General features: G+C 34.5%; 1 protein-coding gene and 1 long non-coding RNA gene across 2 annotated transcripts; both read right to left on the reverse strand.

Moving 5' to 3' along the window:
• Positions 1 to 2,344: 2,344 nt before the first annotated feature.
• Positions 2,345 to 3,748, reverse strand: LOC133793920 (uncharacterized). The gene is made up of 2 exons (XR_009875030.1): positions 3,536 to 3,748; positions 2,345 to 3,424 (listed from the first exon to the last, which is right to left on the reverse strand). It is a non-coding gene; the product is annotated as an uncharacterized LOC133793920 (long non-coding RNA).
• A 3,946-nt stretch (positions 3,749 to 7,694) lies between these two features.
• On the reverse strand, positions 7,695 to 12,253 carry LOC133797936 (CO(2)-response secreted protease-like). The gene is made up of 11 exons (XM_062236062.1): positions 12,049 to 12,253; positions 11,640 to 11,752; positions 11,399 to 11,496; positions 10,909 to 11,064; positions 10,466 to 10,577; positions 9,701 to 10,211; positions 9,472 to 9,572; positions 9,136 to 9,369; positions 8,832 to 8,949; positions 8,486 to 8,663; positions 7,695 to 8,364 (listed from the first exon to the last, which is right to left on the reverse strand). Exons 1-11 carry the CDS (start codon positions 12,139 to 12,141, stop codon positions 7,802 to 7,804), a joined length of 2,277 nt encoding a protein of 758 aa, XP_062092046.1. The 5' UTR covers positions 12,142 to 12,253; the 3' UTR covers positions 7,695 to 7,801.
• Positions 12,254 to 24,000: the final 11,747 nt, after the last annotated feature.

A 24,000-nucleotide genomic window follows, 5' to 3' on the forward strand; every position in this document is an offset into this window, starting at 1 on the left:
TTGGAATAAAAGTCAATGGTTCTTTGACAAAAAAATTTAACCCTAACCCTTGTCACTAACCTTAGTTACACATTTTAAGCCAAATGACCTAATTAGTAGGTCTGACAAAATTTTTAGTACACAGTGGATTAGGAGGGCGTTACAAGATATTTTAATTAATTTATAATATTTAAATTTCCGGGAGTCGAGGTCGTGGGTCGAGGTAAGGTCAGGGGTCAAAATAGGGTCGAGGATAGGGTTATCCTCAATTGTCTAGAGGATAACCCTATCCTCGACCCTATTCATAGTGTTGAGTACTATAGGAAAGGGCAGAAGAAATCACCAGGAACCGGCCACAGAAAGAGGTACAAGCCTGTAGTTTTCTTTCGAAGTTGTTACTGGAAAGCCACTAACCACTGATATCCAAGGAAACTTGTCTAGAGGCCTAGACTGCCTAGACTTATCCTCAATTGCAAACAGACTCCCATAACACTCTAAGTTTCTTTTCCCACCTAAACGTGCCTTAAGGATAGGATCTTGCCTTACTGCACTCATGTTGGCTTGATATACAATGAAATCTCCACTTGGAGATAAAAGAGTCAACATTTTGTGTGAGCATTCAACAATGGCTTGGTACTTAGACAACCAATCCATGCTAAGAATAACATCAGCTTGTCACATAGGTAACACCATCAGGTTTCCTAATAAATTATGTCATTCAAACATAATACAACCGATTTGCAGATGGTTGATACTTCACCATACCCTCCCATGGGTACACTCAACTGCAATGTAGGACTAAAAGTTTCTCAACTCAAACCCAACATGCTAGCAAACATTAATGATATACAAGAATGAGATGCACCAGTATCAAATAATACATGAGCCCAAGAGTGTGAGATAAGAACCACACCATCCACAACTCCTTGGCATGCTCCTCCTTGCACATCATCACTACTAAGAGCATAGGCTTGACCATAGGCTTTTTCCTTTGCTTTCCCTTTTCCTTGACCATATGGCTTGTGCTTGCACTAGAGTCTCCTCCGGGATTGAACTCTCTCTAACTTCTAGCAGAAATAGGAGTTTGAAAACTCTGGGAGTACCCCTGGTTGAATCCTGAACTTTGGGGCTAGAACTAATGTTGATATTGGGATTGTTGCCCTAGTGTGGGTGTGAAACCATATGATGAAGTCTGAGACTGGTTACTCTTAGTTTGTCCTGTGAAAGGAGTAGACCTTGCATAACTCCCTATGGGTCCTCCATGTGATGGCTGGAATCTCTGTTGTCATGTGGGCAATCTTTCTTTCGATTCCTTCTTGATGAGCCTCAGTCCGTAAGGCTGCTGTCACACACTCATTCAAATTTCCAAAGGTCATAGGGCAAGTGGACCCAGCATTGAAGGGAGTAAGGGACGGAGAAACTGCTCAAATAAAGGAGGTTGACCAACCGTACCGGCATAAACATAGGAAGATAACTCTACAAACTTCATGTAGAATCATTCACTCACATCCATCATTATCTAGTCATTCTGAGATCTCATCAACCTATCATTGATCTTAAGCAATCAAAGGATCCAATCTAGTCCTCCTATGAGATGGGTTAAAATGTTGTTCTTCGAAAACCCATCTCAAAATTTCCTCAAGTCATCCCATCAATTCCTCTTATTCTACTTAAGACTCTCCACCAATCCAGTGCACTCCTTTCCAACTTGGGCACATTAATATTAACATGATACTCCTTAGGTGTTCCTATAATGTTTAAACTCTTCTTTATATGCCTCGACCATCTTTCAGCAACCATGGAATCCCTTCCACCTTTACACTTAAGCATTTGAATCCGATGGAAAATCTAGAAGTGATTGCTCTATCGGGCAGCTGGATCCATCTGTTTGGCAGGAATGCCTCTTAAAGCCTCAAGAATGGCGTTCACAGGGAATGCAACTGGCGAAGAAGGAACCTCAGCCTCAAGGACATCATCTGCAGGCTTTCTCCTTGTTGTCCTTCCTTTCGGAGGCATTTTCTTAGGTCAGTAAATCAAAAGCTAACCAGTTAGTGAGGAATGGATGCTCTCTAAATACATACGCCTTTTATAGATCAAAATACTTTATTTTAAAATAAATTTAATCTATTTGGTGACACACCCAGAGGTATTTGAACCCGGTGCTCTGATACCATTTTTCTGTCACGACCCGAGCCCTAGGCCGTGGCAGATTTGTAATATCCATAACTTGGGTGGTCAAAGGTCAAACTTTGACCCTCGGTGGAAAATAGTCTTTATAAATGATCTTTTAATTTATATTAAATTTGATATAATTATAAGTCGAAACAATGGAATAACTCCTATAATTATATATGAAAATATTACGGATAAAAGTAGGATCATTTATCTTAATACATAGAATAATAATATCCCCACAGTTATGTAGTCACCAAACAGTTAAATTTTATAAGTCATAAAATACCTAAAATAATACTTAGCATCCACCATTCCTCATTTCTAACTAGGACATAGCTAATTTAGATGTACAGACCGATAGGTTCCAAATTAAATACATAAAATGTTCAAAAGATAGGACTATGGCACTAAACACATTGGCTTCAGCAATAATTCACATTTTTCCACATTTGCGTCACTAGGCTCCTGGAATGGGAGAGATAGGGGTGAGCTTATAAAGCCCAGTAGGAAAACAACTAATATCATGGACCCAAAAGTTTAATAAAACCCCTGCATAGTTAGCTTTGAAAGCAAAACATATATCATCATGTATAAACCAAAATAGAGAAACCACAAATAATCATAAGAGCATAGCTACAAGTGCACATCACACCGTCCACTAGATCCCTAGTTCCCTTTACCCACCATAGAAAATCCGACATCCTAAACCGGGTAGCCGGACCTGATAACCACCACAATGGGGAGGCTCAGAACACTTACTGTATACAGATGCTAGGTCTTTACACCTACAGGTGAGTGGACACCTGATCTACCTATGATGACACAGAAACTAGGTCGTGAAACAACAACGTGCACCAATCATGATCACTATGGCTATCATCAGTATAACCAAATGCAGGTAAACATGAAAAGAAAGAAACATATTCCCTTTATATTTTAGAAAATTGGGCAGCATAACAACTACATTTGAATAAACCCAAAAATCATAACCTGCATAAATAAGTGAACAAAATATATATTTGGCACTCGGTGCCCTCAGAACAGATCAGAAAACATGCAGGTTAAGTTTTCAATTTTTCAAACATTTTATAAATATCAAAATTGGAATATGTTGAATGCAATTTAATACGAGTAAAATAAGTCCAATAGTCTAGTTGAGTCCCTACCTCTTTAGATATCTCCTTAGAATTTAATCCGAGCCCAAAGCAACGCTCCTAAGCTTATCGATGATCTTAGAATGATTTAGTCCGATTTTAATATCACGTTTTTCCTACGTGCACCAAATGAGCAAACGATTATCATCATAGCATTCCTTATTCAAAATCGTGTCCAATGACATATAATATGACCATATTTAAAATTTCAAGTTTCGGAACCTCACCCAAGCGGTGCACAATAGCGGTTGGTGGCGGTACCGGAAACGTCAACGAATATATGCATGGCATATATCAAAACGATCACCCCGATGAGTACATCACGAAAGTACAGCTCCTTCGCCCAAATGACCTCTGGTGTCGCCGGAAAACGCTTCCAAAGGGCAAAGATACCCAAAATCTTGCCGGAGAAAAATGGCGAGTTGACCGGAATGACTTAGTGGGTTTTGTTCCTCTCTTCACACCGGTTCCAAAGGTACCAACCACTTGCCGAGTGGTGGTCGGAGTTGGCCGGAAAACACAGTCAAAGTTGACGGACCAAAACTTTGACTGGCGATTCCGAACGATTAACGGAGAGTTGGGCGGTGCCGCTTGGCAGTTGAGGTCGCCGGAACAAGGCGAAACTGATGAGCTGCCACGCGTCAAAAATGGTGGCCGGTGGTGGTTGGGTCTGATGTCTTGCCACCAGTTGCCGAGAGAAGAAGAAGATCAAAAATGGTGGCCGGTGGTGGTTGGGTCTGATGTCTTGCCACCGGTTGCCGAGAGAAGAAGAAGAAGAAGAAGAAGAAGAAGAAGAAGAAGAAGAAGAAGGAGAAGAGAGTGCTCGGGAAGGAAAAGGAAAAAGAAAGAAAAAGAAAAGAAAAGAAAAAATATTCTTATTTTTAAAACAAGTGGGTCCCACCACTTAAATAATATATATATATTTTTTTTTTGAGACTTCACATTTGTTCTCATAGGTGGGCAGACTTTATTTTAGTCTGCGCACTTATGAGAACCATGGGGAGGTGCTACTGACATTTTTACAAATTTGAAAGAATGAAAAGAGTCTATATCATACTATATGTATACAACAAACTCGAATGAGATAGGTTATTTACCCTTATAGAAATGGAGTAAAAAAGTAGAATAGGGTACACACATAATTAATATTTTTTAATCATATGTTTTTATATTTACCGTATATTTATCGGGTCCTACAGAATCCACCCAAAGATGTCAACAACGATCAGTGGAAAAAAAATTGTGAGTTTTTCACGACTTCAGAGTTTATTGCGCACTCAGAGAGAAGAACAAACTAAACCGAGACCAAATGAAGTACTCTACAACACAAGGCACGAAATCATTAACGGCCACTGGTCACAAAAAAGTAAGTGAAAATGTCAACTTAATTAAGATGTATTAAATTATAAGTTCTCTAGCATTCTCATTTTCTTTATTCGTTGAACTTGAACCTCATTGAAGAATGGAAGGAACAATACTGGATGAAAAAGAACAAGAAGTTTGTCAACGAGGATGTTGAACGATATTATGTAAGCTTAACTTTATTATATGTCAATTCAAATAATTATGTTTTTGTTGACGTTGCGTATTTGAGGGATTATATGTTTATATTAAACAATTACTTTTAATTAATATATTATTGTATGCATGAATATTAATGGATATTAGTTTTGTAATCTGAACGAATTTTTGTTTTTATGCATATTTTATTTGGATATTATTGTTTTTATGAATTCAAAATAAATATTATTTAAAAAATTATATTTTCTTTAAATAATTTTTTTTTAATTTTTTAATTTTAAAAAATCTATTAGGGGCGACTTTTGTCGCATCTAATAATAAAAAGTCGCCTCTAATAATACAACATTAGGGGCGACTTTTTATTATTAGGGGCAAAAATTGATTCTGTGAGAATCTTTTTTTGGAGCGATTGTCAAAGTATTAGAAGCGACATTGTTGCCCCGTTTGATTATTATGGGCAACTACATGTGTCACCGCTAATAATCCATATTAGCATCGACTCATTAATAGTGACTTTTTAGGGGCGACATGCCGCCCTTGATATCATTAAAGGCGGCATATGTCGCTCCTAAAGGTATTTTTTTTATTGTAATGTAACTAAGTCTAGTACATTCAAATACATTAAATAATTAATTCCTATTTTACAATTTTAATAATTCAGCATTCACTACAACAAAAATGGTCTTTAGGGGTGACGGATGTCACCCCTAATAATACCCAAAGTCGCATCTAATAGTCACATGGCGTCGCTAATATGTCGACGCTAATATCGATTATTAGTGGTGATTTTAATGTCGCCCCTAATAATTAGTATTAGCGGCGACATTTTCTCCCCTAATAAATCGATCGTCGCCCCTAATAATCGTGATTCTCTGATCATAAAAAATCGCCCCTAATAATTTAATATTAGCGGCGGCTTTTATATTATTAGCGGCGACAAATGTTGTCCCTAATACTTTGATATAATTAAAAAAATAAAAAAAATTATTAAAATAAAAATTTTAAATAATAGTTTTTAATTTATAATATCAAAATTAAATATACATAAAATTAATAATATTAAATTTAAATATGCATAAAATTAATAATTTATTCAAATTATACAACTAATACAATATTACAATATTATCCAAACTAAATATTCATGCAATAATATATTAATTAAAAGTTATTATTTCATACAATAATATACAAAATATCTCAACCCTCAACGTCCTCTGTATTGTCCCCTTGTTTTGGTGCCTGCGGTGGCTACGGTGCCTATGCTGTGTGCGGAGGCATCGACTATGGATACTGTGGAGGTTACGATATTTTGAGTAAAATTGAATATGTGCATCACCTTTTATAATTAATCTTTTGATCATCTGTAACTTATTATAGAATTTTCATGTTGATATATATGTCAATCAGCTTAGTTAATTTCACATTATATTTCAATTAATGTACTTATTCAAAAGCTGAAGATGATATATAATGAAATAAAAAGAAGATATTTGATGTCATATTTAATAAGTAATGAAGATGATATGTGATATATGATGAAGATGTTATCAATACGAAAGATAACATCAGTTATTTAATAAGTAAAGACCAAGATCACACAGGTAGACCATGAACAATATTATGCAGAATCTATATACATAAATGCACTAAAAAAATATAAGAGTACCCCAGCGACTTTTCTTTCTTTTTTTCCTCCTGTGACTTGCTAAATCACAAATACAGGGGACTAAGACTATTAACTGAGAAGGAAGAGGAGGGAGGCGGCTGGGTATGAAGGACGCAGTATGATGGGGGCGGCGCGGTATAAGGGAGGCGGCGCGGTATGAGGGAGGCGATATGAGGGAAGCGGCTGGGTATGAGGGAGGCTAGAGAAACAGAGGTGTGGGAGAGAGAAAGAGTATAGGTCTAAACACTTTTAATAATAATAATAATAATAAATATATATAGGGGAATTTTTTTATAGGAGCTTCTTTAAGCTCTACCGGTAGGGCTCTCAATGTTTACAACTCGTTAACAGTTTTTGACGCGATTTTTTTTATGACCTTGTATATTGTAGCTATTTAGAGCATCCTGCAAATTTTCAGAAAATTCCGAATAGTTTACAGTACCGAAAATTAGGTTCAAACATGTTGTTGCACGCGTGACTAATTTTTTTTATGCGCGTCAAAAACAATATGTTTGAACCTAATTTTCGGTACTATAAACTATTCAAAATTTTCTGAAAATTTACATAATGTTCTAAATAGTTAGAATATTCGCGGTCATAAAAAAAAATTATCATATATATATATATAGGAAAACGTTATTTCTATGTCCTAATAATATTGCCACTAAAGATTGTATTTCTTGTAGTGATTAATTAAGATATTAAATGCTAATAAATAGAGTCATTTTCACCTATTCACACATGGGATCATTTGTAGAGTTCACAACTTTCTTACAACATTGAGATTTACATACAAGCCTATGAGTCATAAACAATGTGGAATTCAAATTACTAGATATATCATTATAGCTCATTTTTCTTTTGAAAATTCAGACTAGATACATAACAATTCAAATCTTGTAAATTGGGTTCTACAAAATTCAAATAAAGTTCACTAATACAAGATTCAGGATATAAGCAATAAAACAAAGATGCAGAATAAAAATTCAATTAAAAAAGCATTCATTCAATGACGTTAGGGAAAAAACTATTGATATAATACACAATAAATAAACATATATATTAAATCTATCAAAATTAGAATACAAATAAATAACTCAAATTCGAATTGGGAAAAATTCATAAAATTTTATATGTTGGTAAAAAACTGTAGAGTAGATTTTTACACAGCTTTAATAAAAGAAAGTCTTTACATGTGAGATGGAAGAATAATTATTTTCATTTCTCCTGAATTTGAGGGGATCACATTACCAAATGAATAAATGAACAAATGAACATTACATTACATACATATAAATTAAAATTATTGGACATTCACGGTATAAACCACACGAACAGAATGGCGACCATCAGACCAAGTAATATGTCCAAAATTATACCCACTAGGAGCCCCCTTGCCATTAAACGACACCTCAAAAGGAACCCTTTTCAGACCCTTGGAGAATACAATCTTCTCCGGATTGACCTTTACAACTAAGCCTTTTGGGGAATGAACTCGAGCAATGTATGTCGAGTTGGAGGGCCCCACATTGGTCACAGTCCTTTTGATGACTCTGGAGGCTGATTGGTGTCGTTTTAGCTGGCCAATAGAGATGGAAGGGTAATTAATGTCTGTGATGAGTTGGTCGTTTGAGTTGTTGGGGCATTGGAACTTTCTGTCGTTTGGAAATATGGATGTTATATTATCCTTCTCTGTATAGCCATAGTAACAAAGAAAATTGAAATAGTCTTGTGTGGAAGTTTCAAAGACTAGTCCTGGGTTTAGAGCTTTCATATGGTTTAGTTCTCCAACTCCAGTCTCATGTGGGTTTGCGATATACTTTGAGCTATTTGTCAATGGTTTCCCTGCGTTGTCGTAAGCAGTTGCTGGTTGTGCCCAATGAAAAAGACACAGAAGAAGAAATATATAGATAAGTTTTAGCCATGCAATTATTAATTAGTTATTACACTTCATCTTATAGCGGTTTATATAAAAATCTATACGTACATGTGGTCATAAGTGCTGATTTAATCATAGAAGGAGTCCACGTAGGGTGAACTGACTTGATGAAAGCCGCAGCCCCAGATACATGTGGACAAGCCATAGAGGTTCCAGAATCGAACCTAAATCCTGATCTGCTCATATCTGCAGCTAAAATCGCCTCTCCGGGAGCCATTATATCCGGCTGTGATTTACATATATATATATACACTCACGTCAAGGACTTAACACACACATATATATATAAGATCCTAAATCCTAATAATCTATTAGTTATTATAGTAATTAAAATTTCAATGTCTTTTAAAATTAGCAGATAATTAATGAGAGTTTAATTAGGTGAGAAAGTGACCTTTAAAATGTTTTCTGTGAACTCTCCAGGGCCTCTCGACGAAAAAATGGCGACCACTGGTGCAGGTTTATAAAACCTTGGAACTTCAACTGTTGGAAGAATTGTTGCTGTTGGCTTCCTGTGTTGCCATATATATGTTTAAAAAAAATCTCTTAATAAACTAGGTTTGATGCAATTGTGAACATGAATTATCTCGCCATGTATAATTAATTATCAAGTATACACAAGTAACATATATATAGCTAGTTCTACTTGAAACTACATACATGTATATATGCTTAATTATATAGATACGATCACTTACTTCGTAGAGTTCATGTACTTGATAAGAATGTGAGATTCTGCAATTTTACCAACATCCACCCATGGAAAATTGTTTGTTGGACTGGGTGAAATTTTTTCATCTTCCTTAATCATAATTATTCCATTACTCTCAAGTATAGTCTCAACGTCTAAACGTGAAGAGTTCCCACCATCAACACAAACCACAATTTTTCCTGTGACTTTCGTAATGTCCAAAGATTTATCGTAGCACAATCTGCATATTTGGTGTAAGAGATATTAGTTATCAACTATATCATGCTCTTGTAATCATTAATTAATTATTTAAGAAAAATTAGAGTAAAATCACTACACTTACACAGCCGATGATATAACTGAAGAATTAATAGCCGCATCCTTTCCAAATATAAGTGGATATATAGGTGACCTTGAAAGATTTGAAAAATGAATGCCAGTTCCCTAATTATTCAAGAAAAGAAATATAAATACATTACACATTATATGGAAAAGTTTTGCACATAATTAGTAAAGGGTCGCTGTTAAGTTAGTTAAAAAATCAAGTGTAGTTGTGTTTTACTAGTACTCACTTTTAGAATCTTCCCATTTCCAAGAGGAACCATGGACTTGAAATCTCTATCAATACTAGAAGCTGCGACAGTGAACATCCAGGGTGCGGTGTGACCGACTGTGTAAGGATCAGGGCCATCATTACCGGCCGAGCAAACCACCAAGACACCATTTTGCTCGGCATGAAATGCACCGATGGCTATTGGGTCATTCAAGTACTCTTGGGAGGAGCCCTTTATGTACCCAATAGAGATGGATATTACGTGAACTCCATCGTTGATTGCATCATCGATAGCCTTAAGTATATCTGCTGTGTAACAACCTTCACTCCAGCACACCTTATAGCTGGCAATCCTGGCGGACGGTGCGCCACCTCTCGCGGTGCCATTGGCTAAGCCGAAGAAGGTAGCATTGGGAACTACTGAGCCCGCTGCAGTGGAGGCCACATGTGTTCCGTGCCCAGTTGTGTCCCTTGGTGACCCTACATCGGTCTCGTTTTCATTGAAGTAGTATCTTGCACCTATCAACTTCCTACAACAATCGTATTACTTCTACTATATTAGGTTTCAATTTATCTTAGTACGTAGTTATTTCTTATTTCCTTTTCTCCAAATCAAAACCATAAGTCCATTACGTACGTACCTTTGAGAAATGAATAATTATATGATGACTAGTGTGTTCAGGGTTAATATATATCATGAATAATTAATAATTAAATTCGTTCTACTTAATAGTGAAATAACATTTTGAATATAAAGTATATATATATAATTGTGAAGACCCACCTATTACAATTGGACTTGTTAAAGTCTGGTGCTTCCATACAAACTCCCTTCCATCTTGAAGGGATCGGCCCAAGTCCTTCGTCGCTAAAACTTTCAGATTCCGGCCATATCCCTGAATTCCCATTATTTTTAATAATTAGTGTCTTATAAGATTATGCATTAAAAGTCTGGATAAGATTTATTAATTTTTTTTTTTTTTAAGGATATACAAAGTATACCTGATGAGGTTTAAAATGAAAATATGATGAGGTTTAAAATGAAAATATGCAATCACACGCAAACATATATATATGGATTAGATATATATCCAGTTGATCCACTGTGACATATATAATATTATATTTTTATATACATTAGAAGTCCAATCAAATAGAAAAGAGCTAGTAGCTAGACACATAAACAAATAAGATGAAAAATTAATAAGATATAATAATACTACCCACCTGAGTCTATTATCCCAATAATAATATCACTAGTGACATGCTTATCCAAACCCCATTTCGATTGTCTTCCTGCTCTTCCTTCTATGAAATCCCATGAACGTGTTGTATGTAGTTGAACCAAATTATCCGGAAAGACTGATACCACATCACTATGACCTGTTCTCCCATTTTCAATTTTTTATTATTGACATAAAAAAAATTCATTATAATTAGTTCCTATTTTCCATTTTTTTTAAAAAGAAAAAACAAAAAGAAAGGTCCTTTTCACATTGATATATAAATATATATATAGCTATGACATGTTGAACCTTTTTTTCTGTGAAAAAGTTCTTTGTTGGATAACTTGGAAACTAGTCGATTTAATTCCTTGTTTATTTATTCATTTTAAATCTCTTTTGAAATATATGTTGTTTATAACAATAATAAAAAAATTAAATTAAATGATAGTGATATCTAGCTTTATATGTAGATGTTAGAGAGATATAAATACCCGATAAAAGAGAAGCTTCATTATCGGTAAGCATGGCAGAGAATCCTCTAATAGCATGGTGGTAATGATGGATTAGAGATATTCTTTCCTTCTCTTCGCTGCCAATATTTATGACATTTTTATATGTGTAAATACAAGAATATTTGAGAGATTTTATATAAATATAATTATAGATTTTTGTCTATATCAATAAATTTTGAGTGTGATCACTATTATAAATATAAATTAATTATTAATTAACCTTGGAACGATGGAGGAGAGTAACTGCAAATGCGCCAATTGATCAGCAACTTTGGCATCTGCTTCATTTTCATTTGTTGATGGTTTTGGTGCCCCCATATAAATCACATAATGCTGCTTATGACAAATAGTTATACGTAGGATTCATCTATATATATAGCCCTGATCTGAACGTATATTAATATTTACTATATATAGACATACATATATAACAATAATTTTTTTATATAAATGTACATATATATATATAAAGGAGGTATCTAGTATTATTTATTATTAAATAATAAGATTAAAAGATGATTGCAGGTTAACACGTACTCTTCATTTTATATCAGCGACCACAATAACAAATTGTTAAGTCTATTCATTATATAATAATATTCATATATATGTCATATTTCAGAATTTACCTTGGGAATCTGATCTGTATTGGGGGAGCCAGAAATGAGAAGCCATTGCAGTGAGAGAAAAGGGAGTAGTAGAAGAACAATAATAGAAGTCATTAATGGAATATATATATATATATAAAAGTAGTGTATATGTATGTGTTGAATATGGGCTTCTTTAGGCTATAATAGCAGTACTATAATATAGCAACTATATATATCAATAGCTAAAAATGTATGTCAAGGAAGAAAATCTGGGTGAGCACAATTAAGTTATGAAGGTTTGTATTTATAGTGTAGTGTAGAGCTCATTTTATTAGTGTGAAATGACCAAACGCGCATGGCGTACGAAAGTCATGGTTATATTCAACATTTGACCAGGCCAAATGTATCGATATATATCACCCTAATTAATAAATATTCGTTTCGAGACATATAGTGTTATTACCAGGTCAATAATGGGTGGTCCTGTCCTGTATATTATTATTATTGTGAATGTCATAATAAAATCAATGTATCTGGTGTTTATATAGTATTACATCTTCAACGGATGGCGGTTTTTCTGTACGTTGCGCGCGATTGAAAAATGACTTTTTAATTACTATGGCCCTGTTCGGTAAAGTTTTTTTAAACAGTTATTTTGATTAAATAATAAAAATTTTGATAACATTACCGAAAAACATGTTCGGTAAGTTAAAGTTTTTTTAAACTTATTTTTAATTTTTTTAAATTTTAATTAAAATTTACCAAATTTTGAAAACACCATTTTCATACTTTCAAAAAAAATTTAGATTAATTTTTTTTCTCCCATCTCAAGCTTGTACACAGACCTCTCTCAAGCTTCAATGGCTTCTCATGAGTCTCTCCAAATTTTCTTCAAGTACAAAAAATAAAAATAAAAATTACCAAACACATTTTTATTTTTATTTTGAAAAAACAGAAAACAAAAATGGTTATCAAACGTATTTTTATTTTATAAAAGTAAAAAAACATAAAACAAAAATATATTTTTATTTAACAAAAATTTTACCAAAGACAACCTATATATATAATTATTAAATAATCATTGGTGTGGTGATCTCTTTAATAATATGATATTGTTTGATGAGTTATACAGATTAAATTTAATTGTTGCTTGTGAAAAGTATTTTATTGAGTTAACCTTATAGCTCGAAATAAAAATGAATGTTCGGACATATATAGTTGACCAGCGCACATGATATGACATTGTAATAAATGTAATCCTTAGAAGAACACATATATAGCACACTAGGCACAATAACTAATAATAATGGAAAATAAGGTTTATAATAATAATAAAAGGTTTATACATTTTTTAATATTGTATTTTGTCTCATTAACTATTTGGAACATGTGTTTTGATAAATTATTTTTTAGTCCATGTGTTTTGTAAAAAAATTCAAATAGTCATAAACTTGATTTTGATGAAGAAGAAAAAATTGAATATAATAACTAAGTTGTTAGACAAAATTCACTACAACAAAATAGATGTTTTATGACTTTAATTGGGAGACATTGGAAATCTACAATGTCTCCCACTTAGTGAGACGTTGTTGCTAGGGTCATTGTAGGTATATATCTCACGTCTCCCGTTGGGAGACGTGCCTCACTTCCCACGTCTCCCACTGGGAGAGGTGGAAAGTCAAACGTTGACTTTCCACCTCTCCCATTGGGAGACGTGGGAAGTCACTCACCTCTCCCAATGGGAGACGTGGGAAGTCACTAGGAGACATCCCACGTCTCCCATTGGGAGAGGTGAGTGACTTCCCACGTCTCCCAATGGGAGAGGTGGAAAGTCAAATGTTGACTTTCCACCTCTCCCATTGGGAGACGTGGGAAGTCTCCCACCTCTCCCATTGGGAGACATTGAAAGTCTCCCACATTTAAAAAAAATAAATTAAATAAATTTATAATTAATATTATTAATTTAAATTGAATAATTAATATTAATTAATTTAATATTATTAAATTAATTAAATTGAAATAATATTAATTTAAATTTAAATTATTTTAATCTAAATTTAAATTAATTTAATAATAAATTAAATTGGAAGAAAAAAATATATTTGTTAGATATATACAAGAAATACAATATTTGTTAGAAATATTCAAAATGAACAAATATTGCATTGTGTATGAAGAAAGAGTTAAAAAATTAAAAAAAAAAACCTATCAACGAGGTCGGTAACTTTGGATTATCGGCAACATATATGTCGCCCATTCTTGTCGCAACTCATCAATTTGTGCCTCTGTATATGATGTGCTTGTTAGCTGCAAGAAATATAAAGTAAAATATATTAATTAATTATTTGATTACATTTATAGTTTCAAAAATAATTTGTAAATTTTAATTAATAATACCGTTCTCAAGTAATGCCCAGGACTCGCATGCTCAATCAAATCCTTCAACATCATCATTAAGTAGTATCCACATGCCACATTGTCCGGTTGGTGTGGACACTAATTATTTAAAAATATGAGTAATTTATTATTAAATTGAAACTTTTTAAAAAATGCATACATATTATTCTACTTAATTATTATAAATGTTCAAAAATTTCTGCTAAAGTTACTTACCTGAGGTTGCTTAATGCGTAGAGTATCAGGGATCTCGACATCAGGAAGATTCATAGAGAAAAAAAGATTGAAAGCGCTGACGATCACTGATACAATCTCCTCACGGTTATTTAGCTCTGAATTCACCGGATCACAACAATAAACATGATATGCATATGGTGCCAAAATAAGCAACATCCAATGTTCACTGTATAAGAAAAACAAAAAAATTATAGCTCAAATGTTAAACAAAGAAATTATTGATATGGGTCGGAAAAATGACAAGTTTTTAAACTTACCCATGGTTCCAAGGGACAAGCATAACTTGTTCTTTTGATTTTACGTCATTGCAACGTCTGAACAGATTCTGAACACGGTCGTCGAATGAACTCCCTTGAGTGGCGACGATATTAGGATTGACAAATAAAAACTTATTTTGGCGACCTTGTTGTACCACATATCTGTAAATGAACCTAATACAAAAATATGAAAAATTGTTATATGAATGAATAAATCAAATTAGAAAATTAAATGAACAAACTTATTTGTCAGATATATACCTCATGTAGCTGACGAGTACTGCTTGTCCAATCTTCTCCTTTCGAGCAAACTGAAGTATGTCATCCTTAAATATATAACAGTGAGACATATCCTGATCAAAAACTTCAGACTCTATGCCTAGATTGACACACTCGCCATCATCCCAATGAGATACGATATTCTGTAATCGTTCCAATGGAGTTTGGGCCAATTGTGTTGGAGGAGTTTGTTGTCGTCTTCTTTCTCGAGGTTGTTGTGTTGATGGAGCTCTTGGTCGTTGTGATCTGGTCCTACTTGTAGAGGGAGTCTGTATACAATTATATCAACAATTAAAAAAATTACAAACAAATATAGAATTGTAAAGATAATTATGTAAAATCATGGCATCACCTCATGAGTTACATCTTCAGATATAATGACAAAATCCTTAGGCCACGCTATTGGCGTCCCAATGGCCTGAGCAACTATGTACATGTCCAAATCAGGATATGCAAAAGGGAGAGGACAGGTTGGCTTAAGAACACTCGTAATCATAACTTGGAAGTTGTTGCCTGCCTCTCTTTCAATGAGTGTACCTGATGCAACAATGTTTGAAACCGAACCAATTGCTAATTGGCATGCTCGGCCCTGCATAAGAAACATATTATATACAAATAATCATGTTGAAGCAGTAAAGAAATTTATTTGGTTTCAGAATATTCAAGAAAGTTTAATTACCTCTTGCAAAAGCGGTTGTAGTGCAACAATGTGGTGTTCTGCTTGAGGCACTACTGGGTCCGGAGTATAGTAGGACGCCTGCGCTGGTGGCACTGGTGGGTCGGGCACATAGTATGATGATGGCGCTGGTGGGACTCCAACGTTAGATCCTGACCCGCTCTGTTGGGCCAATAATTTTCTCAAGAGCTCATCTTGTTGTTGAAGGCGCTCTTCTAGGCGTTGTGCTTGTTGACGATGCTCTTCTTCTTGTTTTCGAAATCTTTCTTCAAATTCCTTTCTAATGTCGTCATTCGAAGAAGAGGCTTTTGATTTATTTTTCGTTGAGGTAGGTGTTGGAGTATTCCAATATACTGAGCGGGACACACCGTGTCCTCCAGCCCTAACACGTCCTCGAGGCTCAGGAGTACCCAACGCCCTCGTCAGCACATCATCAGGGCCATCAGGTGCCCATTTACCCTTAGCTTGGAGTTGCCGGTAATGATCCTGTGAAACAATATTCACAGAAAGTTATATATATAAGCTAATAATTTGACATATCAACATTATTAAATATGAGCACTTACAATATTTTTTTGAATCTCATAGGCCTCTCCAATTAGCTCTCCTTTTGCATTCCGACGACCCATGCTCCATAAATCTTCCCTATCAAGTTCAGTCAGACTTTTCCCACTTTGTTCCATTAACATCTCTTCAATACGCACATAGCCTCCTCTAGAGAGGTTGTGATTGTATTTATTCAGTGCTCGATAATTTTGCATCTCCTCTCTCTTTCTTTGCCACTCGGGAGTTAATCTTGAGTTCACAAACGCTAACCATTCATCCGGAGTTATGACATTCTCAAATCCAAATGGCAAAGCTGGCGGGAACTCATTTGGGTATTTTTTCAAAGCGTCGTAAACGTGTACCCTAGTAAGATTAGTCTTCCAATTTCGGAAGTACTTTCCCGCATCCTTCAACATCTGTTGCTTTTGTTTGGGGTCCAAATCATAAGTTTTCTGCAAGTTTGAAAGTAATAAGAAGCATATTATCAAAATAATATATATTTTAAAAACATTAAATGAAATATAATTAATAAAAATATACCTTCATTGTGTCCCATATTTTATTTTTATCCACCACACTAACATCTTTCCAACTGTTAATGTTGATGGACACAGTTGCTCGAACAACTGATCCAAGCTGTGATGAAACATTACTTCTAGATCCACCCACTAGTTGACCATACTCATTGTATTCAACAGGAGTAAGATGTCCTTCACTCCTTTTTTTGGTGTTTCTAGACATCCATGTACGTCCTCTCACAGATTTATTTTCTTGCTCCACTGACTGAGAATTAGGGCGTTGCTCTCCCTCATCAGAACTACCACCAAAAGGATCAGCCTCCATCTGTGAAACATAAATATCATTATTATAACAATTTTGGACACTCATAATCAAAAGATGAAACACATTGTGATAACAACTAAGAATTTCACATATCATAAACATATGAAACCTATTAAATGGTACCTCAAGACCCATTATCATCAACCCACAATCCTTCACCATTTTCACGGAAACAAATACAATCATCATCAACTTCGTCATTATCTTCTATTGCGGTGAATGTGACAAGTTCTTCTCCGAGAGGTATATCATGTAAATCACCATCTTTAATGTTCCATTCTCTTGTTTGCGTTGGAAGAACAATTGATCATTGGTTGTCTGAAGGATCATTCACATAAAATACTTGTTTCTCTTGTGAAGCTAATATAAATCGATCAGATTTGTGCCCAATTCGATTTAGATTAACTAATATGAAACCAAAATCTTCATATATTATGCCGCTGCCACTTTTCACCCAATCACAAAAGAAAACAGGTACTCGAGTTGTGATATAATCTAACTCCCAAATTTCATTAACTACTCCATAAAAAGTCATATCACATTCAACTGGATTTTTATCTTTTGCACTGGAGACTTGCACAGTTTTAGCAACAAGGCTAACACCACTGTTTTGTGTGTTTCTGTTGTTATCGCGCTCCCTAGCGTTAAATAGAGTACCGTTAATCATGTATGATGGAAACTTGATGACATTAACTGAAGGTCCTCGAGAAATCCACTTAACAATGTCTGAAACCTTATTTGATGTGTTTTGTAATTCTGACACAACCTATCAAATCAACATACCAAAAACAACGAAAAATGTCACCTTGTAATTAAGTACTAATTAATGACAACTTTCAATAATCAACACAATTTACCTTTTGTTCTATCCAACTACTAAAAGTTCGATAATGTTCGTCTTGTAACCATTTTGAGTTCCTTGACTTGGATGGAAATTTGGTCTTTATCCAATTAAAATGTTCCCTTCAATTATAAATATGTTGTTAAACAATTGAATATACGAAATTACACAACTTAAACTTAATGTATTATATGAGTATAACTCACTCGATATAAGGTTGAATTTCACTTATATTCTGCAACACAAGACGATGCGCTTCATCTAGAAGATCTCGACTTACTGTGCATACAACGCTACCACGACGACTCTGAATCTCAACATTTTCAACATCATTTAACCCAATTTTCTGTACACCAGTCATGTATTCAGAACAAAATTCAACTGCCTCTTCTGCAATATAACATTCGACGATGCATCCTTACGGCCGACTTCTATTCCTAACATACCCCTTAAGAATCTTCATATATCGCTCAAATGGATACATCCATCTTAAATAAACTGGGCCACAATATCTTAGTTCTCTAACCAAGTGAACTGTCAAATGGATCATTATATCAAAAAATGCCGGCGGGAAATATTTCTCCAACTCACACAATACCTCAACAATTTCATCTCTTAACTTAGGTAACTTTAGCGGATCAATCACCTTACAACACAGTGACTTGAAAAACAAGCATAACCTTGTGATTACATCTCGAACTCTCCTAGGCAACACAGATCGAATGGCCACTGGTAGCAAATGTTGCATTAGAATATGACAATCGTGAGATTTCATGCCAGTCAGAATACAACTTTTCATGTCTACCAATGACCTTATATTTGAGGAATATCCGTCTGGAACTTTTATATTAAACAAACATCTGCAAATTTCCATTCTTTCCTCTTTAGTAAGAGTGTAAGCTGCAGGAGGTAAATATGTTCGTCTCTTATCTGGTTTTGGAGTCAATTCATCCCTTATACCCATTGCAACCAAGTCTTGTCTAGCCTTAATTCCATCCTTAGTTTTCCCAGGAATATTCAACAAAGTGCCAATCAAACTATCACATACATTTTTCTCTATGTGCATAACATCTAAATTATGACGTATAAGTAAGAAAGGCCAATATTCAAGTTCAAAGAAAACAGATTTCTTTTTATAACACCCTTTTGGCTCTTCCACAACCTTGGCCTTGCGACTACGTTTCATCTTTGTAGGTGTACGAACTTTGGGCTTCCCTAACTTGAACACAATTTTAGACATCTTCTCAAGTACTTGGATCCCATTCAATGGCTCAGGAGCCTCTTCAAACTCTTGTTTGCCATTGAATGCCTTCTTCCAAGTCCGAAGTTTATGCGTATTAGGCAAGAACTTCCTATGTCTCATATAACATATTTTCCGAGAGTGTTTCAAGTATTCAGAACATGTTTTTTCTTGACAAACGGGGCAAGCTTTATATCCTTTCACACTAAACCCAGATAAATTTCCATAAGCAGGAAAGTCATTAATTGTCCACAATAAGACCGCTCTAAGATTAAATTCTTCCTGCCTATATGCATCATAAACCTTAACCCCTTCATCCCACAAAGTTTTCAAGTCATCTATAAGAGGAGCTAGATAGACGTCAATATCATTACCAGGTTGTTTAGGTCCTGATATCAACAAGGTCAAAATTGTAAACTTTCTCTTCATACACAACCATGGGGGTAGATTGTAAATAACAAGCATACCAGGCCAACAACTATACTTACTGCTAAGGGATGCGTGTGGATTAAACCCATCAGTCGAAAGACCTAGACGAATATTACGAGATTCATTTCCAAAAGAAGGCCACTTCAAATCAACTCTCTTCCAAGCAAGGGTGTCAGCTGGATGTCTTAATTTACCATCCTTTATTCTTTCATTAGCATGCCACGACAAACTTTTAGCATGTTCGGCATTTCTAAACAATCGGATGAAACGAGGAATTGGCGGAAGGTACCACAAAACTTTGGCAGGTACTCCTTCCTTGACATCGTCACCATTTCTTTTCATTTGCCATCGTGACTCACCACAAGTAGGACACAATTTTGCGTCTGCAAAACTATTTCGATACAATATGCAATCATTAGGACATGCATGAATTTTTTCGTACTGCATGCCTAATGAGCATAATGTCTTCTTTGCCTCATAAAATGAAATTGGAATTTCATTAACTTCAGGCAATAACTCCTTCAAGAAACCAAATAACTCAGTAATGCTTTTATCACTCCAGCCATGTTTAGCTTTTAGATTGTACAACCTAAGAAGCGCAGATAATTTTGTAAATCTTGTACAACCAGGGTAAATTGGTTTCTCGGCATCATTAAGGAGTGTCTCAAACTTATTTGGGTCTACTCCTGATCCATAATGTGCGTCGTCAATCATTTCATCTAATGGATCCCAGTTCTCCTCCACTATATTCCTCCTCACTCCTTTTGGTCTACTTGGCAGAGTTGGAGCAATCGGAGCTATCTCCCCATGGTAATACCAAATTGTGTAACTCTTGTCGATCCCATTGAAATATAAGTGTTCTTTAATCTTTTTAAGATCCATCTTTTTAACATTTCCACACTTAAGACATGGACAATAAGTAAAATTTGGGTCTTTCACATTTTCCGAACAAAACCTTAAGAACAAATCGACCCCGTTCCTAAATTCCGCAGATAACCTATTCGCTGACATCCACTGTTTATCCATATATTCTCCTATGTCTATGGAAAAGAAAAGAAACAACACTAAATAAGCACGTGATAAAGTTGTATGTCTATATAAAACTAATTTTTTATTATCCTAGATAAAATCGGGCAGCATTTCCCTTATAATAGTGACCTAACCATCTGCATGTGAATATCAAAACAAACAATTCAAACAACATACAATAAGTTTCTTCCTTATAGAATGTCTATATAAAACTAATTGTTTATTATCCTAGATAAAATCGGGCAGCATTTCCCCTATAATAGTGACCTAACCATCTGCATGTGAATAGCAAAACAAACAATTCAAACAACACACAATAAGTTTATTCCTTATAGCTCCGCAGCACACAGTAAAATTTATCAGATTCTACTTCACTAATACACACAAGTTCTCAACCTTCCGTTATCACCGCAGCACACAATTTTAATCTCAGAACCTACTTCACTATGGATGAATATTTAAGATATTCAAACTCCTCTAACATTTGTTTAATAATATTAAAAGTAGAAGTAAGAGAATATATATGTACCCCTTGCAATCTTTAATCCAAAAGCTAGCAAAGTTACTTCACTTAGTAATCAAATTCGCTATTAAATCCACAAACCAATAAAATTAAATTAATAAATAATAAATAAAACATCACTAAATATCTAGCAATATATAACGTATTATTGTAATTTTAGAAACTTAATTACCTCAAATGTGTGATTGATATTGGAATTTTGATGCAAAATACTCTCTAAAATCTCACCACAAAAATCACAACCTATGAAATTAAATTAATTAATATGTTAAACATTACTAAACAAATATCACTAAATATCTAATAATAGTAAATGATATTGGTAAACAAATAAAAAAAATCCCAATGTGCCGCTAATTATAACCTCAACAAAAAATCAATATAAAATTTCATAACCTAAAAACTTAATAATAAACAAAAACATAAAAATTTTAATATATTTCTATTTTATAAATTATTTAATAAATTTATTTTAACATAACTATATATATAACAAAATAGTTAAAATTTAAAAAAAAATTCAAATATACAAAAATATATCTAAATTTCGAAATAAAAATTGATAAAAATTTAAAAAAATCATGAACATATATACTCTAATGAAATATATACAATGTGATAGGTTAAATTAAAAAAAAAACTATAAAATCATAAATCCCTAAAAACTTCCATTGAAAAACCACAAAAACATACAATGTATATAAAAAAATGCATAAAAATGTAAAACTAACACAAAATCATGTATATTACTCATCCTAATGCAAAACCTATGATTTATTTGCAAAATAATTAACTAAAAATCAAGAAAATAAAAAAAAAACTTACCTTAGAACCCTAAAAACGCAGCCCCAAATCGCCCAATTCTTCTCTGGTTTGTGCTCTCGGGTTCGTGTGAGGAAGAAGAAGGCTGATTTGGTAGTGATTTATAAGAGGAGACATCCAACGTCTCCCACTGGGAGACGTGCCACGTGTCCCACGTCTCCCACTGGGAGACGTTGGATGTACCCATAAATCACTACCAGCCTATTTCCAACGTCTTCCACTATTTTTAATGTCTTCCAATTGTAACCATTAATATGCACTTTCAATGTCTTACACCATTAGCCATTTAAAATCCCTTCTAATTTTTAATGTCTTACACCAATGGTGTAAGACATTGTAGGGAGTCATTGAAAGTAGAATTTGTTGTAGTGATTGTTGTGTTTTTGTTTTGAGCTGTTATTAATTAGTTTGGTATTGTGATTTAAATTCAAAAAAATTTGATCAAAATTTTACTTACCAAAATCCTCGGGATACCGCTCCTTCATATCTTCCTCCAACTCCCACGTTGCTTCTCTTTCAGTGTTATGGCTCCACATGATTTTAATTATAGGATACTTTTGGACCTTATCTCCTTAGTTTCCTGTTTTAGAACGCGTACTGGTCATTTTTCATAACTGAAATCCTGCTTCAACTCTAAAGCCTCGTAATTGAGCACATGCAATAGATCTGATACATACTTTCTAAACATAGATATATGGAAAACATTATGTGTTTCAGCTAACGATGGCGGTAAATCCAACCAGTATGCTACTTTTCTCACTTTGTACAATATCTCAAAAGGACCTATAAACCTTGGACTTAACTTTCCTTTCTTTCTGAAACGCATAATCCCCTTCATCAGAGATATTTTGAGAAAGACTTGATCGCCTACTGAAAACTCAACGTCTCACCTCTTAGCGTCAGCGTAGCTCTTCTGGTAACTTTGAGCAGCAATCATTCTTTGTCTTATCTTTTCTACCACTTCTGTTGCTTCTCTTACGGCCTCGGGTCCTAAGTATCGTCTTTCACCAACCTCGTCTTAATGAAGTGGTGATCGACACTTCCTTCCATAGAGCATTTCATAAGGAGTCATTCCTATCGTAGCTTGATAGCTGGTGTTGTAATTAAATGCAGATACTTGCTCCACGATCCTGAGAAGTCTAATGCACATGCCCTTAGCATTTCTTCTAATATTTGAATGGTGTGTTCTGACTGACTATCGGTTTGAGGGTGAAATGTTGTACTTAACTTTAACTCAGTGCCCATAGCACGTTGTAGACTTTCCCAGAACTTTCAGTTAAAAATCAATCTTCTATCACAGACTATCATTTTGGAAACTCTATGTAATCTCAGTATCTTTGCAACGTAAAGCTCCGCGTATTTCTCCACGTTGTAAACTGTTCTTATTGGCAAGAAGTGAGTGGATTTCGTAAGTTTATCTATTATCACCCAGACGGAGTCGTGCTTCTTGGTAGTCCTTGGTAACCCCGTCACGAAGTCCATGGCTATATCCTACCCATTTGCATTCGAGAATCTCTAATGGTTGTAATATTCCAGTAGGTATTTGATGTTCGTCTTTAACTTATTGACATGTAAGGAACTTAGCTACGAATTTTGCTATATCTTTCTTCATTCTCGGCCACCAATACATTGCTTTGACATCGCTGTACATCTTAGTCAACCTCGGGTGAAGTGAATATGGAGTAGTATGCGCCTCTTGCATAATACTTATTTTTAATTCTCCCTTGTCTAGTACACACACTCGGTTTCTATAACGTATCATTCCTTCCTTCGTCATAGAAAAATTAGCATTTTCCAAACTCTGTAGTAATGCCCTCTTTTTAAGAAGAAACTCGTCCTCTTGTTGTGTCTTCTTAATCTCTTCCATAAGTA

Source organism: Humulus lupulus, chromosome 8, assembly GCF_963169125.1.
Source record: "Humulus lupulus chromosome 8, drHumLupu1.1, whole genome shotgun sequence".
In the NCBI taxonomy this organism is placed as follows: domain Eukaryota; kingdom Viridiplantae; phylum Streptophyta; class Magnoliopsida; order Rosales; family Cannabaceae; genus Humulus; species Humulus lupulus.